This window comes from Engystomops pustulosus, chromosome 5 (genome assembly GCF_040894005.1).
Source record: "Engystomops pustulosus chromosome 5, aEngPut4.maternal, whole genome shotgun sequence".
Taxonomy (NCBI): Eukaryota; Metazoa; Chordata; class Amphibia; order Anura; family Leptodactylidae; genus Engystomops; species Engystomops pustulosus.
The window spans coordinates 137,115,164-137,131,313 of NC_092415.1; the positions used below are offsets into that span (position 1 = coordinate 137,115,164).

Below are 16,150 nucleotides of genomic sequence, written 5' to 3' on the forward strand. Positions count from 1 at the left end.
ACCACCTTTTGAGGTGGTGACGATGACATGCACCTCCAGCCTTTATGTGTCATGGACGGCTTTGCCAGCAGCACTTAAGTGGTTAATAGCTAGAATCAGCACAAATCACTGGTTTAGTGGCAGGTGTTTGCTGTATAAAACAGCAGTCACCCAATGTGTAGGCAAAGCACTCAGCCTGTGAGCTTTCGCCCAATGGCATTCTTTAACCTCTACCCGCACCAGGACGCTATAGTACGTCCCTGCGGGTAGGTACTTCCCAGCACTGGGACGTTCTATAATGTCCCGCTTCTGGCACCGGCTCACAAACAGAGTTGGCACCAGAAGCAGCGGCTGTCAGCTGTCTATTACAGCTGACACCACACTAACACATGCGTTCGGAGCCGGGTCCGATTGCGGTCAAGCATGAGCACAGCATGTGAGGGTCTTCCCCCTATGGAATGGATCCCCCGTGCTGCTTACCGGCGGATAAAATCCTATTCTGGCCAGCCCCAAGGTCTGCCAAGTGCCCCGGGGCTGCCCTTCCGGGTCCGACTGTAAACTGTTTGCGCATGCGTAGAAAGTTTACACTGCACTACAACGAATAAGTAATGTGAAGCGGTGTATTGGACTTATATTGGATGCTCTGATCGCTGGTTCAAGTTCAAGTTTGTATAAGTAATAAAAGTTAAAAACACTAAAGTTTAAACATAAGAAAAAATAGAAAATAAATACATAAGAATATAAGCCCCTAAAATGTCACTTCTTTGAAAGACCACTAAAAAGAACAACTCTTCTTGTAAAAAATAAGCCCTTAACCAGATTTGTCAGCCGAAAAGTTATGCATATGAAAAGAGGGTGATGCTAAAATGAACAAGATTTTCTCCAAATTAGTTTTTATTCAGTAAAATTTGGAAAAAAATTTTAAAAATCTATATAAATGAGGTATTTTCTTAATCGTGGTGACCCATACAATACAAATAATATACTATTTTTATGGTTTGGTAAATGGCCAAAAAAAAAATCTTCCAAAAAATGTGATGATTTTCATTAGCTATAGATGCCCCAAAATTATGTAACAGAAAAGTTCATCTCGGTGGGAAAAAAATAAGCCCCTATAGGTCCACATTAAAAAAAGAAAAAAAATTATAGCCTGTACAATGTGACAATGCAAATCTGCTCTGGATGGCGCCTCCTTCCCTTTTATGACCGGCCTTGTGCCCATACAGCAGGTTACCACTACATATGGGGCATCAGTGTACTCGGGAGACATTGGGTATCAAACTTTGTGGAGCCTTTATTCATTTTATCAATTTCAAATCTTTAATTTTCCATCCAAAATGAGTGTATTGTCAAAAAATATTACAATTTGTAGACCGCACCTCCATTTTGTTTTAACCTCTAAAGAAAACCTCAAGCTTCTTAAAAGTGCTTTTTCTTACGTTGAGGGGTGTAGTTTCCATAATGGGGTCATTTATGAGTCTAGCTATTATTTAGGCCTCTCACAGTCAATTAAAAGTTGAGCAGGTCCTTTTAAATACGGGTTTTGCTGATTTTCCAAAAAATTTGAAAAATGGCACCTAAATTCTGAGCCTTTCTAACATTCTGGTAAAATATGTGGAGTCTTAAAAAAAAACATGCCAACATAAATCAGACATTTGGGAAATGTAAAATATCGAATTAATTTGGGAGCTATGAATATCTGCATCAAAAGTAGAGAATTTAGAACTTTGAAAATGAAGAATTTTACAACATTTTTGCCAAATTTAATTTTTTTTCATAACTAAACACAAAAGATATCATCCAAATTTTTAAACTAATTTGAAGTACAATGTTTCACGAGAAAACATTCTCAAAATCTCCTAGATATTTTATAGCATTCCAAAGCTATAAGCACTTATAGTGACACAGGGCAGATTTGAAAAATAAAAACGGAAGAAAAATCCAGTGCAGGCTCCTTGATCTTTATAAAATCAACTTTTCTTTATTCAGCATACAGCATAGACCAGTGATGGCGAACCTTTTAGCGATCGAGTGCCCAAACTGCAAGCCAAAATCCACTTATCTAGCGCAACAAGTGCCAACATGGTAATTTAGAGCAATATTATTTACATAAGGTCCAAATAATACTGCCAAATGTTTACCAACACTATTAGTATGCATAACACAGACATATGCAGTGCACACATACACTCACCGGCCACTTTATTAGGTACACCTGTCCAACTACTCGTTAACACTTAATTACTAATCAGCCAATCACATGGCGGCAACTCAGTGCATTTAGGCATGTAGACATGGTCAAGACAATCTCCTGCAGTTCAAACCGAGCATCAGTATGAGGAAGAAAGGGGATTTGAGTGCCTTTGAACGTGGCATGGTTGTTGGTGCCAGAAGGGCTGGTCTGAGTATTTCAGAAACTGCTGATCTACTGGGAATTTCACGCACAACCATCTCTAGGGTTTACAGAGAATGGTCCGAAAAAGAAAAAACATCCAGTGAGCGGCAGCTCTGTGAGCTGAAATGCCTTGTTGATGCCAGAGGTCAGAGGAGAATGGGCAGACTGGTTCGAGCTGTGACTCAAATCGCCACCCGTTACAACCAAGGTAGGCAGAAGAGCATCTCTGAACGCACAGTACGTCGAACTTTGAGGCAGATGGGCTACAGCAGCAGAAGACCACACCAGGTGCCACTCTTTTCAGCTAAGAACAGAAAACTGAGGCTACAATTTGCACAAGCTCAACGAAATTGGACAGTAGAAGATTGGAAAAACGTTGCCTGGTCTGATGAGTCTCGATTTCTGCTGCGACATTCGGATGGTAGGGTCAGAATTTGGCGTCAACAACATGAAAGCATGGATCCATCCTGCCTTGTATCAACGGTTCAGGCTGGTGGTGGTGGTGGTGTCATGGTGTGGGGAATATTTTCTTGGCACTCTTTGGGCCCCTTGGTACCAATTGAGCATCGTTGCAACGCCACAGCCTACCTGAGTATTGTTGCTGAACATCTGATGGCTACTTTCAGCAGGATAATGCGCCATGTCATAAAGCTGGAATCATCTCAAACTGGTTTCTTGAACATGACAATGAGGTCACTGTACTCAAATGGCCTCCACAGTCACCAGATCTCAATCCAATAGAGCATCTTTGGGATGTGGTGGAACGGGAGATTCGCATCATGGATGTGCAGCCGAGAAATCTGCGGCAACTGTGTGATGCCATCATGTCAATATGGACCAAAAGCTCTGAGGAATGCTTCCAGCAACTTGTTGAATCTATGCCAGGAAGAAATGAGGCAGTTCTGAAGGAAAAAGGGGGTCCAAACCATTACTAGCATGGTGTACCTAATAAAGTGGCCGGTGAGTGTATATACAGTATGCATAACACAGACATATACAGTGCACACGTATATATACAGTATGCATAACACAGACATATACAGTCCACACAGGTATACAGTATGCATAACACAGACATATACAGTGCGCATAACACAGACATATACAGTGCACACAGGTATACAGTATGCATAACACAGACATATACAGTGCACACAGGTATACAGTATGCATAACACAGACATATACAGTGCACACAGGTATACAGTATGCATAACACAGACATATACAGTGCACACAGGTATACAGTATGCATAACACAGACATATACAGTGCACACAGGTATACAGTATGCATAACACAGACATATACAGTGCACACAGGTATACAGTATGCATAACACAGACATATACAGTGCACACAGGTATACAGTATGCATAACACAGACATATACAGTGCACACAGGTATACAGTATGCATAACACAGGCATATACAGTGCACACAGATATACAGTATGCATAACACAGACATATACAGTGCACACAGATATACAGTATGCATAACACAGACATATACAGTGCACACAGATATACAGTATGCAGAACACAGACATATACAGTGCACACAGATATACAGTATGCAGAACAGACATATACAGTGCACACAGATATACAGTATGCAGAACACAGACATATACAGTGCACACAGATACACAATATGCATAACAGACATATACAGTGCACACAGATAGTGTGTGCATAACACAGATACACAGTATGCATAACACAGACATATACAGTGCACACATATACACAGTATGCATAACACAGACATATACAGTGCACACATATACACAGTATGCATAACACAGACATACAGTGCACACATATATACAGTATGCATAACACAGACATACAGTGCACACATATATACAGTATGCATAACACAGACATACAGTGCACACATATATACAGTATGCATAACACAGACATATACACACAAATATGCACAGCACAGATACAGACACACACATATACTTATATACACATAACACAGACAAGCACACACACATGTATATAACAAAGACATATCTGTGTTATGCATATGTGTGTAAATGTCACATATACACACACATATATGCATTGCACAGGTATATATGTATGTGAACTGTATAAACAAATTTTAGACACTGTACACTTACAGTTATCTATGAGGAAGGCACACAGCGGCCTCTGGATGTTCCGGGTCACTGCATCCCCTCCCCCTCTTTCTCTGTCCCGCCTCCACTTTAGGTCTCCTAGTAGGAGGGGGAGGTGCTGCTTCCTGCTCCCAGCACTGCACTGGGAACTTCTTATAAACATTTAGAGCAGCAGCTCCTCTGACAGGAGCACAGACATTGTCCTGCACCCGGCCAAGTGCTGCATCTGAGGGGCCCGCAGGTCCTCAGTTTAGAAGAACTGCATCTACCCCGTGCAGTGTGATCTGTCTGCTCTGTATCTGAGCGCAAGGGGCAGAAGTTGTTCTTCTAAACTGAGGACCTGCGGGCCTCTCTCTCACTCCCTGCGACTGTGATTGTTATGCCACTGCACACTGTGGAGGATGATGGCGTGCGTGCCATAGGTTCGCCACCACTGGCATAGAAGTACATCAGGTAAAACACAATAGATTCTAATCTACGCGTTTCGGCTAAAAAGCTTTAGTCTTGATCTTGACTAAGGTTTTTTAGCCGAAACGCGTAGATCAGAACCTATTGTGTTTTACCCGATGTACGTCTATGCTGTATGCTGAATAAAGAAAAGTAGGTTTTATAAAGACCAAGGAGCCTGCGCTGGAGTTTTCCTCTGTTTTCTTCTTTGCAAGTATATGCCTTTGCCTTGGGCACTCCGAGCATGGCTGGCTGGTCCACTGTCAGGTGGGAGAAGTTTGGAGCTGACTACCGTGGGAGTTTAAGTTTGTGTCAAAATTTGAAAAATGGGACCGCATCCTAGAGGCCAAAATAGTCTGGGTCTTGTAGGGGTTAAGGTATTAAAACTTTCACAATGTTCTTTACGGATTGGTTTGTGTGAGCTAAACACCTTTACCATACCATTCATGTAACTAAATTTTAGTTTTTGGATGGAATACCCGTTTGTCTTCACAAAAGTAATTATGACTTTTAAGTGTGACATACATTACCTCTGCCCAGTTCCATGGCTCCTGCCAGTAGCTTCTGAAACCTCGCTGAATCATGGTCTTCAGTTGCAAATAAACATAGATCAGTACCATTCCAATGTACAACAACTATTAAAAAAAAAAAAATCATCATTTGTCACTCAGACATATCAATTATTAACTCATTAATTTCATTTCTTAAAATGCAACAAAGGTAGTTTTGGACAATAGTGGATTATAATATAGGCTGTGTGGGCAGTAGCCTGGGGTCCAGGCCTTCTAAGGGGACTCATGGTCACCCAAACTGCCCATCAAATTTTATACCGAGAACGACGTTCACCCATAAAATCCTCATACATCTGTTCCTTCTCTCAATACATATGTACACAAGAACAGTTTCAGAACTTGTGAAGGTCCTCCAAAAGTTCCTGAAACTGCAGTTTAAAAGCAGGCAGAAAGAATGCATCTTGCATTCCCCGAGAAGCTTGATTCTAGTACCATATGTATGAAGGGAATTCCAGACGTGAAGGAGCTATAGTATTCATACAGCCCAGGGCCCATGACAGTTCTAATCCACTCCTGGTCTTAAATTGACAATAGCTAATCCCTATGTAATGTTCAGAGCTTTATGGTCATTTTTCTACATTGTAATACAAGAGTCTTCAGGGCAATTTTTTTACATTTCATTAAAAATTCATCTGTACTCAATTACCCATAGTAAGATGTGAAAGCAAAACTTCAGCAAAAACATAGTTGAAACCTTTTCCAGAGGGCTTTCAATTGTGTAATGTTGCAATACCTTTTTGAAATAATACATTTGTCTGCATAACCATTATATTAAAAAAAGGAAAATGTTTAACAGGCTGCCCCCTGGGAGTCTGATTGCTTATACAATATACTACAAAACAACTATATTGCAGTATATTGTGGATATACACTGCTGAAAAAGTAAATTGAACACTCAAATCACACATCTTAGATCTAAATGAACTTATTATCAATGAAAACTTCGTTCTGCACAAAGATGAATGTGCAGACAAAAAAATCACAAAATGTATCAATGGAAATCAAAATGACACACACACAAAATGAAAATGGAGAAACACAGTACAGGCTATTGCAACTTCGATCTAATGTCAAAATGAGGCTCAGTATTGTGTGTGCCCGCCACATTCCTCTATGACCTCCCTACTGCAAGCTCCTGATGAGGTTGAGGATAGCCTCATAATGGATCTCCTTCCAGATCTGGACTAAAGCATAAGCCATCTCCTGGACAATCTGTGGTGCAATGTGACGTTGTTGAATGATGCAAGACATGATGTCCCAGTTGTGCTCAATCAGATTCAGGTCTGGGGAACGAGTGGGCTACTCCATGGCTTCAAGGCCTTCATCTTGCAGGAATTGCTGACACACTCCAGCCACACTGTGCAGCCCTCCAAACAAATGTCAGCCCGCACCATTACTGATCCACTGCCAAACCGGTCACGCTGAAGGACGTTTCAGGCAGCAGATCTCCATGTGCTCAGTGTGAACAGGTTCCGTTCCAGCTCAATATAAAGTGAGCACTGATAACTCTGAATTGCATGAGTTCGGACGGAGTCCTAATCAAATGGATGTAAGTGTCAAAATTGTGGATAAGCTTGCCAATACAGATGAGGTCTACAAGGCTGACAATGTATTTTGGCCTACTGATATAAGTTCCACTAAATGCTTTCAAACCCCAGAATCTGTGGAATGCAAGGATCCACAGTTTCAGTCACTGGTTGATGACCAAGAAGGTAAAATGTCCGATGACAATCAGAGGTCTGCTGCACCTACATTCTATGAGGAGGTTTGTTTTACAAATGTGAGTGAAAACAATGCCAAGAAAGTCACATACAAACTGAAAAGTCATAGGATAAGTTGTTCAGGTGGAAAACCTTATAAATGCCAGGTCTGCCATGTCTGCTTTGCCAAAACAGCTGCAGCGAAAAGGCACATGTTGCAGAAGCATACTGAAATGATTGATGTTTCTCATTGCCTTTCTCACAATAAAGAACTTGAAGGGGAATGCGAGCTGGATGCTCATATATACAAGTTCCAAAGCCAAGACAAGGAATGTGGGGTTGTTGCCTGTGAGTGTTTTAACAGCATTTTGCACCAGAAATCTTGCAAAAATGTGACCAGGCTGAAGCCAGACCAATGTGAATAGGTCTGTGAACCTCAAATGATGCATAATTGCACCCAGTCTGAGTTTGTGTATGAACAGGGTGTGAGCGAGACTACAAGTCATGGAATTGCTGAGGTTCTGATTGAAGAGAAGATGAAGATACGGTGAAGGAACTTGGAGTAGAGACCACAGCAGTACATGGATGTGAAGCAGAACACCCATTCCACTCTGTTTCTTCTAATAAACCCAGAGGTAAACTGTTGGAAGAATCTTATCTGCCAAACTGCATTTTTGCTGGTAACCCAGTGCATGATCCACATACAGGGGCAAGTGTACACTCCAATTGCACTCCAATCAATTGCAAAACAGCTACTAGCAGATGGTGAGTAAGACAACTGTGTTATTCAGAGTCTAGTTGTGAGTGACCTGTGTGATTTAAAAGATCTGTGTGTGTTTAAAAGGTGTTATAAAGAAGCAACATTACTCTGGAAAACCTAAAATGGAAATTGAGGTCATGGATTGTGTCGTTCACCAAGAAGGTGATTGTGAAGTGGTTGCTGTGCCAAATCTAGTGGAAGAGCTGACCAATTTTGAAAAATTCCAGCTCCAGCAGGTACCTTATGCTGTTACTTGTAGAGGTGAGCTACAAATCGCTAAGATGGCTGATAAAGGTGTGACAGAAGGAGAATTTGTTAGGTCACACATTACTTCTGACAGAGGAGCAGAAAGCGTTTCAAGCCAAGAAAAATGATGAGAGGGAAACGTGGCCTAAATCAAATATCTTGTCACCCAAAGAGTCACCAGTGGATCCAGTGTGTGCACCACCCATGAAGAAGAAATCAAAACTTAAAGTAAACGATAAAGGAAGGAAAATGGTTTTGGGAAACCATGGAGAAGTCTGTGCTCCAAATTTCAAGATGGATGTACCAAATCCTCTCAGCCTACAAGACAAAGGCTACATTCACACTGCCGCAAGGGGGACGTATATACGGCCGACGTGTATACGGCCGATGTACGTCCCCCATAGACAGCAATGGGCGCACAGCGCCCTACGGGAGTGGTACGATGCAGCACACATGCGGCACTGTACCGCTCCGTAACCGGTAAAGAGATAGGACATGTCCTATCTTTTCCCGTATTACGGCGCCGTGCGCCATACATCCTTATGGAGAGGAGCAGGGGTGAGCAGCACAATGGCAGTCTGAATGCAGCCTAAGTGTAAAGCTTCAGACAAAGAGTAGTTGTCCTAGAGAGTTAAAACTTCCTCTCATCTGCGAAGTGTGCGAGTCCTGCAGTAGGGCAGTCTAGGCCATTGTCTGATACAAGTGTCATGGGTGCCCCCGCGATCCATGACATGGATTCGTGACCCCATGACGTGGATCCCGTGCCCCTCTCCATTGCAATGCCCCTGCTCTGTTCCCGGACTTCCCTGACCTCACTCCCATCCGGACTGGGCCCCACGCGTGTCCCTGCTCCCAAGGGCATGCATGCGACGGTACTCAGATTTAAAGGGCCAGGGCACAGGTGATTGGCGCTGGCCACTTCCGGGTCTGAATTTAATCCGGCGCCTCCCAGCATTCCCCAACTGATCTTCAAGCCAATCCTGTGAAGAGAAAGCATTCCAGTGTCTCCAGCGTTCCAGTGTCTCCAGCGTTCCAGTTCCTCCTCCTGTATTCCCATGATCCTGCGTTCCTGTTCCGTGTGCCAGCTCCTGTGTTGCTGCCCTGAGTGTTCCTTCCAGTGCTGTTCTCCCACTGTTACCCCTGGCTCAAACAGTCTCCTGCATTGCTATCTTGGCTGCCACCACGGGCTGATCGCCCCTGAGGAACGACCTGGTAGTACCCCGCCGCATCAAGACCATCCCGCTTTACGGTGGGCTCTGGTGAAGACCAGATGGCACTTAGACTCCGGTCCCAGGTGTCAGCTAGTACCATCTCCTGTGATGGTCCAGAGGGTCAGAATCCTGACATGTGGAGCATTATATATGTACCATGGTGCACATCCTCTATTCTTCAGTGTAGTAGGTTGAGTGGTGGGGCCCCCTGACACTGCAGGCCCCACAGCAGCTACCACTGTAGTTACACCCCTGCACAGTTTAATCGATTTGAAGCTTATCAAACTGTGATTTTTATATAATTTCTCCCATGTGTAACCCACACATCTCTGTGATGTTTTTGTGTTTCTCCCCAATGTAATTCATTTGTTTATAATCCTGATTCCTTGTTTGAGGTTTTTCAACAGAAATCCAGGCTATCTACTCTCCCATTGAGGGAGAAGAAATCAACTGCAACTTTAAAATACAGTTCATGTCAATTTCCATGAAGCAATTCTCGATGAGCCACGTGTGTTTGGTGTGGACATTAGCTCTGGATTTGTTGTGTACATCCCAGAAAGGTTTATGTAACTATGGAATGTTTATCCATTGCGATGACAGAAATGTATGATGACTGAATTATATTTCAGTCATCATTGAATTGATTGAAGTAAAATTTGTGTTTTGGCTTACATTGTTATTATTATTATTCACACTGACTATGGTAGCTTTACAATAGAATATGGAAAACAAATTCATAAAGAGATTTTTTACTATTAATTGAAAATAAATTACCTCAAAGGTCATAATAAAATACTCCATAGATGTTGTTATACGGTAGATTCTAACAGAATCAACGTGTGATGATGTTAAAATATCCCCTGAAACAGGAAGTTCTGTGAGCAGTGAAACTGTAGTAAACAAGTTTGTGGGAGGGTTATAAAGAAGAAATTGTACAATTAATGCTCTTGTTGTTCTGTCAATCCACAGTTGGCTCCTCATGTCCCATACTGTTGAGTTGGCCTCCGTCCTATTATTCCAAAGATATAAAGAATAGTATTAAATAATACACAGAGGCATAGTAACATGATCTTGACATAACAGTTCTGAATATAACTACCTTACCACTACCTTCTGATAGTGGTATGAAGTTACTTAATAGCACTATCAGACACCAGAGGGAAGAGAACCATGATTGTGGGAGAAGCAATTGAGAAAACCTTTTGCAAAGGAAGGAGTCACATGTTAGGGCTGTTGTAGGCAGAAGTGAAGAACATGCAGGAAGAGGACAGGAGGTTTAGATATTGTGGTAAAACAGATGAACACAGGTGAAAGTGGCAGAACGAGGTGAAATATATTATAATATATATATATATCCCCCTCCTGAGTCTAACTTTGCTTTTCCAATTAGATGGCTTAGTTTATATCAATAAAACAGCCACAATCACGTCTAAAAGCACTTATGAATATAGAGCAAAGTGTTTCCGACAGCTTTGGTGCAATTTAGGACACTACTAAGAAGAAAATTTACCTTGACCAGCCCAGATTTATAATTGCGCTTTTTTCTTCATAACACTGAATCTTTCCACAATGGTACATTTTTTTAACTTGGGTCTTTATGGTACTTGGTTTATCATTTGCCCCATTTGACAGTTGTAAAGTAGAGTAAAATAAATCTGAAAATAAAGAACTCTGTAGAGAACAAATTATTTAGATTTAGATTACAAAGAGAATACAATGTAAAACCATATTTTTTGAAGCACACCTGAACATACTACATATTATTTTTGCATTTCCTCATGAAATTTTAATAAACAATAGGAATTTCCAAAATTAAATAACTGCTTTTGAGCTTAAAGGGCACCTACCACCACAAATCTACCTATAAAGGTAGATTGGGTGGTAGGTGGATCATTGGGACGTGAGGATAGCCCTTTTAAGGGCTAATCCTCACGTCCCTGCACTTTTTTGAGAACTTTAATTTGATATTTATTCAAATGTACTTATGTGGCTACCGGGGCGTGGAGTAGCCGCTTATGAGATTACACGAGGCGGCTACTCCACGCCCCGGTAGCCACTTTACTCCTCCTACTCACCCATCTTCGGCGCGCAGCTCCGCGTAGCTGCGCGCCCTCGTCCGGCGAGCCTGCCGTCTGCGCATGCGCAGAAGAGCAGGCCCGCGCCTGCGCGGTCACAACTCCGAAACAGGCGCGGGCCTGCTCTTCTGCGCATGCGCAGACGGCAGGCTCGCCGGACGAGGGCGCGCAGCTACGCGGAGCTGCGCGCCGAAGATGGGTGAGTAGGAGGAGTAAAGTGGCTACCGGGGCGTGGAGTAGCCGCCTCGTGTAATCTCATAAGCGGCTACTCCACGCCCCGGTAGCCACATAAGTACATTTGAATAAATATCAAATTAAAGTTCTCAAAAAAGTGCAGGGACGTGAGGATTAGCCCTTAAAAGGGCTATCCTCACGTCCCAATGATCCACCTACCACCCAATCTACCTTTATAGGTAGATTTGTGGTGGTAGGTTCCCTTTAAGAGTCAGTCTCAAGTTACCATTAGTGGCTTTCTTTAAAAAGATTGTTTGCTTTCAGTGATGCTAGAAATGTCAACCCAAACCTTTTAAAAGGGGTTGGTCACTTCATATTTTTCATATTTTTTCATATTTTTTGTAATGTGTTTCTAAGTGTGTGTGTGGGGGGGGGGGGGGGCAGAATAAGGCAGTTCCCGGGGTTACATAGAAGATAGGGTCCGGAGGTTTGTTCTTAAGTTGAATTTGTATGCAAGTCGAAACTGTATATTTTGTAACTGAAGTTCTATCATGAGCGCCGGCATATGATAAATAACCCCCAAGGTCTTTATTAAAATAATTTTTTTTTTTTTTTTTTATCAACTAAGCATACAATTTTTCCACTTTCTTACTTAGCTTATTATTAGTTTTTAATGCATATGCTACTATAGAAGTTCAAGATTGTAGTTAAAGACAGTTCTTTTTTTTACCATAGATGCAGAATAATTTGCAGTGTCCAATTTTCTCATTATGGGGCCTCCAATAATATAGAATTTCCCTTCCATTGGGTTAACCTGCAAATTCACAAAGCAAAGAATTAAGTACTATTAAAATGTTGCAGCACTGACCATACATTTTTTGCTAATATGTTATTTGACAAAAAGATACAGGTCAGGAATCGAAACTTGGAGTTCATATTCTACAGTACTACCCAGTGTGTGTGCGTGTGTGTGTATATAAATGTGTCATTATTCCAATTATATTTTCCTGATCAGGTAGGGGGGTCTCCATTCAGAACTCTGCTTGGGATCCTTCTTCTCCTACTTACACCCCTGTACAGCAAATAACTGGTTATTATAAAGACATTTTATTGGTACAATCAAATGGGATACCAAGCAAAATAACAAAACAATCAATTTATTTTAGCGGTTAAATGTTTACCTGTGCTAGGCCTCCTGCACAGGATTGTTATTTTTATATGGCTGCAAAAAAGGGCTCTAGTAGTCATTTTTTCTGCCTGATTATAAGGATAAATGCAAGGGAAAAAAAAAGAGTATACACAGCGCATCAGAGATATCGTAAACGTAAACAATCAGTATCTAGTGGTACAAAAAGAAATAGCAGAGGCTGTAATAATAATATTAAGGTGCTGAGCTTGCAGCGTCTCCTGTGTTCCAGAATGGGATCCAAACCGGCTAGTTAGATCGTATAGGAATAGGGAAAGAAAGCAGGATTCCAGGACGCGCTTCTCATTCAGGCAATTTATTTATTTCAACGGAGCAATAACGTATAGTGTAACATCAGAATTTCGGACTACGCGTTTCATGTCGGATTGCACTCTTCATCTGAAAGGATGCGAAGACTCTCCTTCAACAACAGTGTTAAGGATGACCGTTCCTCCCCCTTTATCTGCCGGTTTAATTGTTAAGTCGGGGTTGTCCTTGAGGTCTTTCAAGGCCTTTCTTTCCATTCTGGAGAGGTTATCTTTTGGCTTCCGTAAGGTAGTTCTGTCCAATGACCTGAAGTCGGCTGAAACCATTGAAAAATACAGGGACGCCCCACTTATACCTTTCCAATCCCAACTTATATCCCCTCAGTATATCATCATCCTTTGCCACCTCACTGCCAATATCCATTTCCCATATTATTCTCATTTTCTCACTCCATTTGCCCCCATCAGTATACTCACCTTTATCACTGGTTCCCCCCTACCGTGGGAGAGGTAAGTCTCACTCTCCTATGACTGGGACATTTAGTTTAACTTTTACCTGAACACTGACTCTACCCTTTTAGCTGCATGGTCTCTTATATATCCCAGACGGACGCCACCTGCCACACTCCGATCAGGCAGGTCAGTGCTCATTATAATTATTAGTATTGTATATAGACATGTTTCCATTTATGCCATCTATTGAATCATGTATTTATTTTACCCATCATGTTTCCATTTATATTTATTCTTATAAACATGTGCATTTATTTATATGTATTATTTATATGGATGATTTTCATCTCATGTTTTCATTTCCATTTACGAACATATGCAGTTATTGATATGGACAATCTTGTTTTATTGCTATTTTTTTATGTTCTTATTGAGGATATTTGCAGAGAATGGTGTTCAACATGTTTATACTATTTTCCTACTGATAGAGTACTTGTATTAACTGTATGGACCTGAATCCGACCCTAAACGCGTAGTCCGAAATACTAATGTTACACTATCCGTTATTGCTCCGTTGAAATAAATAAATTGCCTGAATGAGAAGTGCGTCCTGGAATCCTGCTTTCTTTCCCTATTCCTATATGATTATTAAGAGGAATTCCCCCATGTCTTCCCCATATGCCTGCAAAGCAGGCCCATGAAGTCTTGCAGATGATGCCAAAAGCTTGTCCCACCCCCTTGGAAAGTCACATATGCTATCAGATAATGCAATCCAACTGGAATGTGTGAATGTAACCTCCGTATCAGCACTCCTACATACAGTCGTACCTTCTCTGATTAGTATCAGTAGAGCCATGTAGTCACGCCCTATCTTATCAGCATCATCAGTTCTTTATGTTACAATGCCCTATCATAAAGGAAATCTTTGAGATTTCCTGATTATTAACTATTAATGCTGCTGGCTAGATCCCAGCAGTGTGCTATTTTAGCTTACTTTGAAAAGAAACTTTATTTTTATGCTAATGAAGCCCATGTGCTCCGAGTACTATTGCATGACCCCCAGAGCACTTCTTCCCCACCTCCCTTGGCGCCCCCTTGCTACTGCAGGGAGCAAATATTGCGGTAGCAGAGAGCTAATAATTTGTGTAGCCACAAGATTTCCACCGGAAGGAGCAGGGGCAGTAGATAAGTGCTCCGGGTGGGCAAGAAACAGCCCACAACCCACAGAAGAGAAGAGCTACTAATAAACATAGTGTAATCATATTGTTTGGATCTACCCAGCAGTATTAATAGTCAATAAGCAGGAAACCTGACAATAGATTTTCTTTAACTCTGTATTAACCAAAAATAAATTAAAGCTATTGATATCTAGCAATCTTATCAAAGAACATAATTTCAATACGACAACTTAAATCCAAAATGGCAACCTAGGTCGACACTAAAATATTAATAAACCATCCAAGTTCTCTGCTGGAATTGTCAGGAGCCGGCCTGGCAAACATTTAATTGTTTGGTCTTTTCTTACTTAAATAATAATAAAGGTTAATTTATATAGTGTCATTATATTCCGCAGAACTGAATAGTGTATCTCTAGTTATAACGTTACCTTATTAAGTAAAGACTCTTCACTATACTGTTTATCCCCATACAGACCATCAAGTAATACGTTGAAGCAAAAATTCCACCAATGGTCCTCTGTTTTGATCTCATCAAATGGCTGTTTAGCATTTCTAAAAGGAAATGAAACAGATGGGTTAATGTGCTCTCAATACATAGAAATCAATTGAAGTGGTTGTTCAGTAAAGAAAATTATTTTAGAAAACAGACTACAATGGCTCAGAGATCATGTCTAACCACTTAGATGTGGGACATTTATTGCGCACTACAGTATAAGCACCACTGCACTGTATGCATAAGGAGACTGTTTGGTGTAGAACTGCACCATTACCAGTGACTATTCAGGTTTCAACAGTCGCAGGCTGTAGCATGTACACAGGCTGGGAAAATAATCATCAGCTCACATCTGTGTCGGGGAGGGGGAGGAAGAAGAAGAAAATAAAGTTGTGCGCAGATAATGATAAAAAAAATATAAAAATCTGAGTTATCAACTTTTTTTTTTTTTTTGTGAAAATGTTTTATTTTATTTTTGCAAATTTACAAACAGGGATATCAAAAAATATACATTTGATATAAAAGCTTGTGCGTATCCTTACATCTATTATCTTAAGCATAGATTGGGTGGAAGGGGGGGGGAAAGGGGGTTGGGTAAGAGCGGTGGTGAAGAATAGTCCTCTGCGGTCCTTAGCATCGATCTTGACTTGCTTCTGTGAGGATCTTGAAGGATTGGGTAAAAGGTTTGGAGGGGTTGGGGAAGGGTAATATCGGATAACAAACAAGGAAATAACTTTCCAACTCTTATAACACTAACTTCACCGGTTGTGATTGTCCTGGTATTTTTTCTGTTAGTACTTGATTCAGGGAAGATGATCACTCTTATATAGATTTTTAATTTGACCTATTGCATGTTACATTTCGGGCATCTCATCAG

At 41.2% G+C, this 16,150-nt stretch overlaps 1 protein-coding gene across 1 annotated transcript in view; it reads right to left on the minus strand.

The window, feature by feature from the left end:
• Positions 1 to 16,150, minus strand: part of PKD1L1 (polycystin 1 like 1, transient receptor potential channel interacting) — a 315,437-nt gene that overhangs the window by 36,120 nt on the left and 263,167 nt on the right. Inside the window, exons 53-57 of the mRNA XM_072153131.1 lie at positions 15,209 to 15,332; positions 12,428 to 12,511; positions 10,959 to 11,119; positions 10,223 to 10,457; positions 5,490 to 5,594 (exon numbers count right to left, since the gene is read on the minus strand). Of these exons, the coding sequence (XP_072009232.1) occupies positions 5,490 to 5,594; positions 10,223 to 10,457; positions 10,959 to 11,119; positions 12,428 to 12,511; positions 15,209 to 15,332 (709 nt within the window). The remainder of the gene's footprint in view (positions 1 to 5,489; positions 5,595 to 10,222; positions 10,458 to 10,958; positions 11,120 to 12,427; positions 12,512 to 15,208; positions 15,333 to 16,150) is intronic.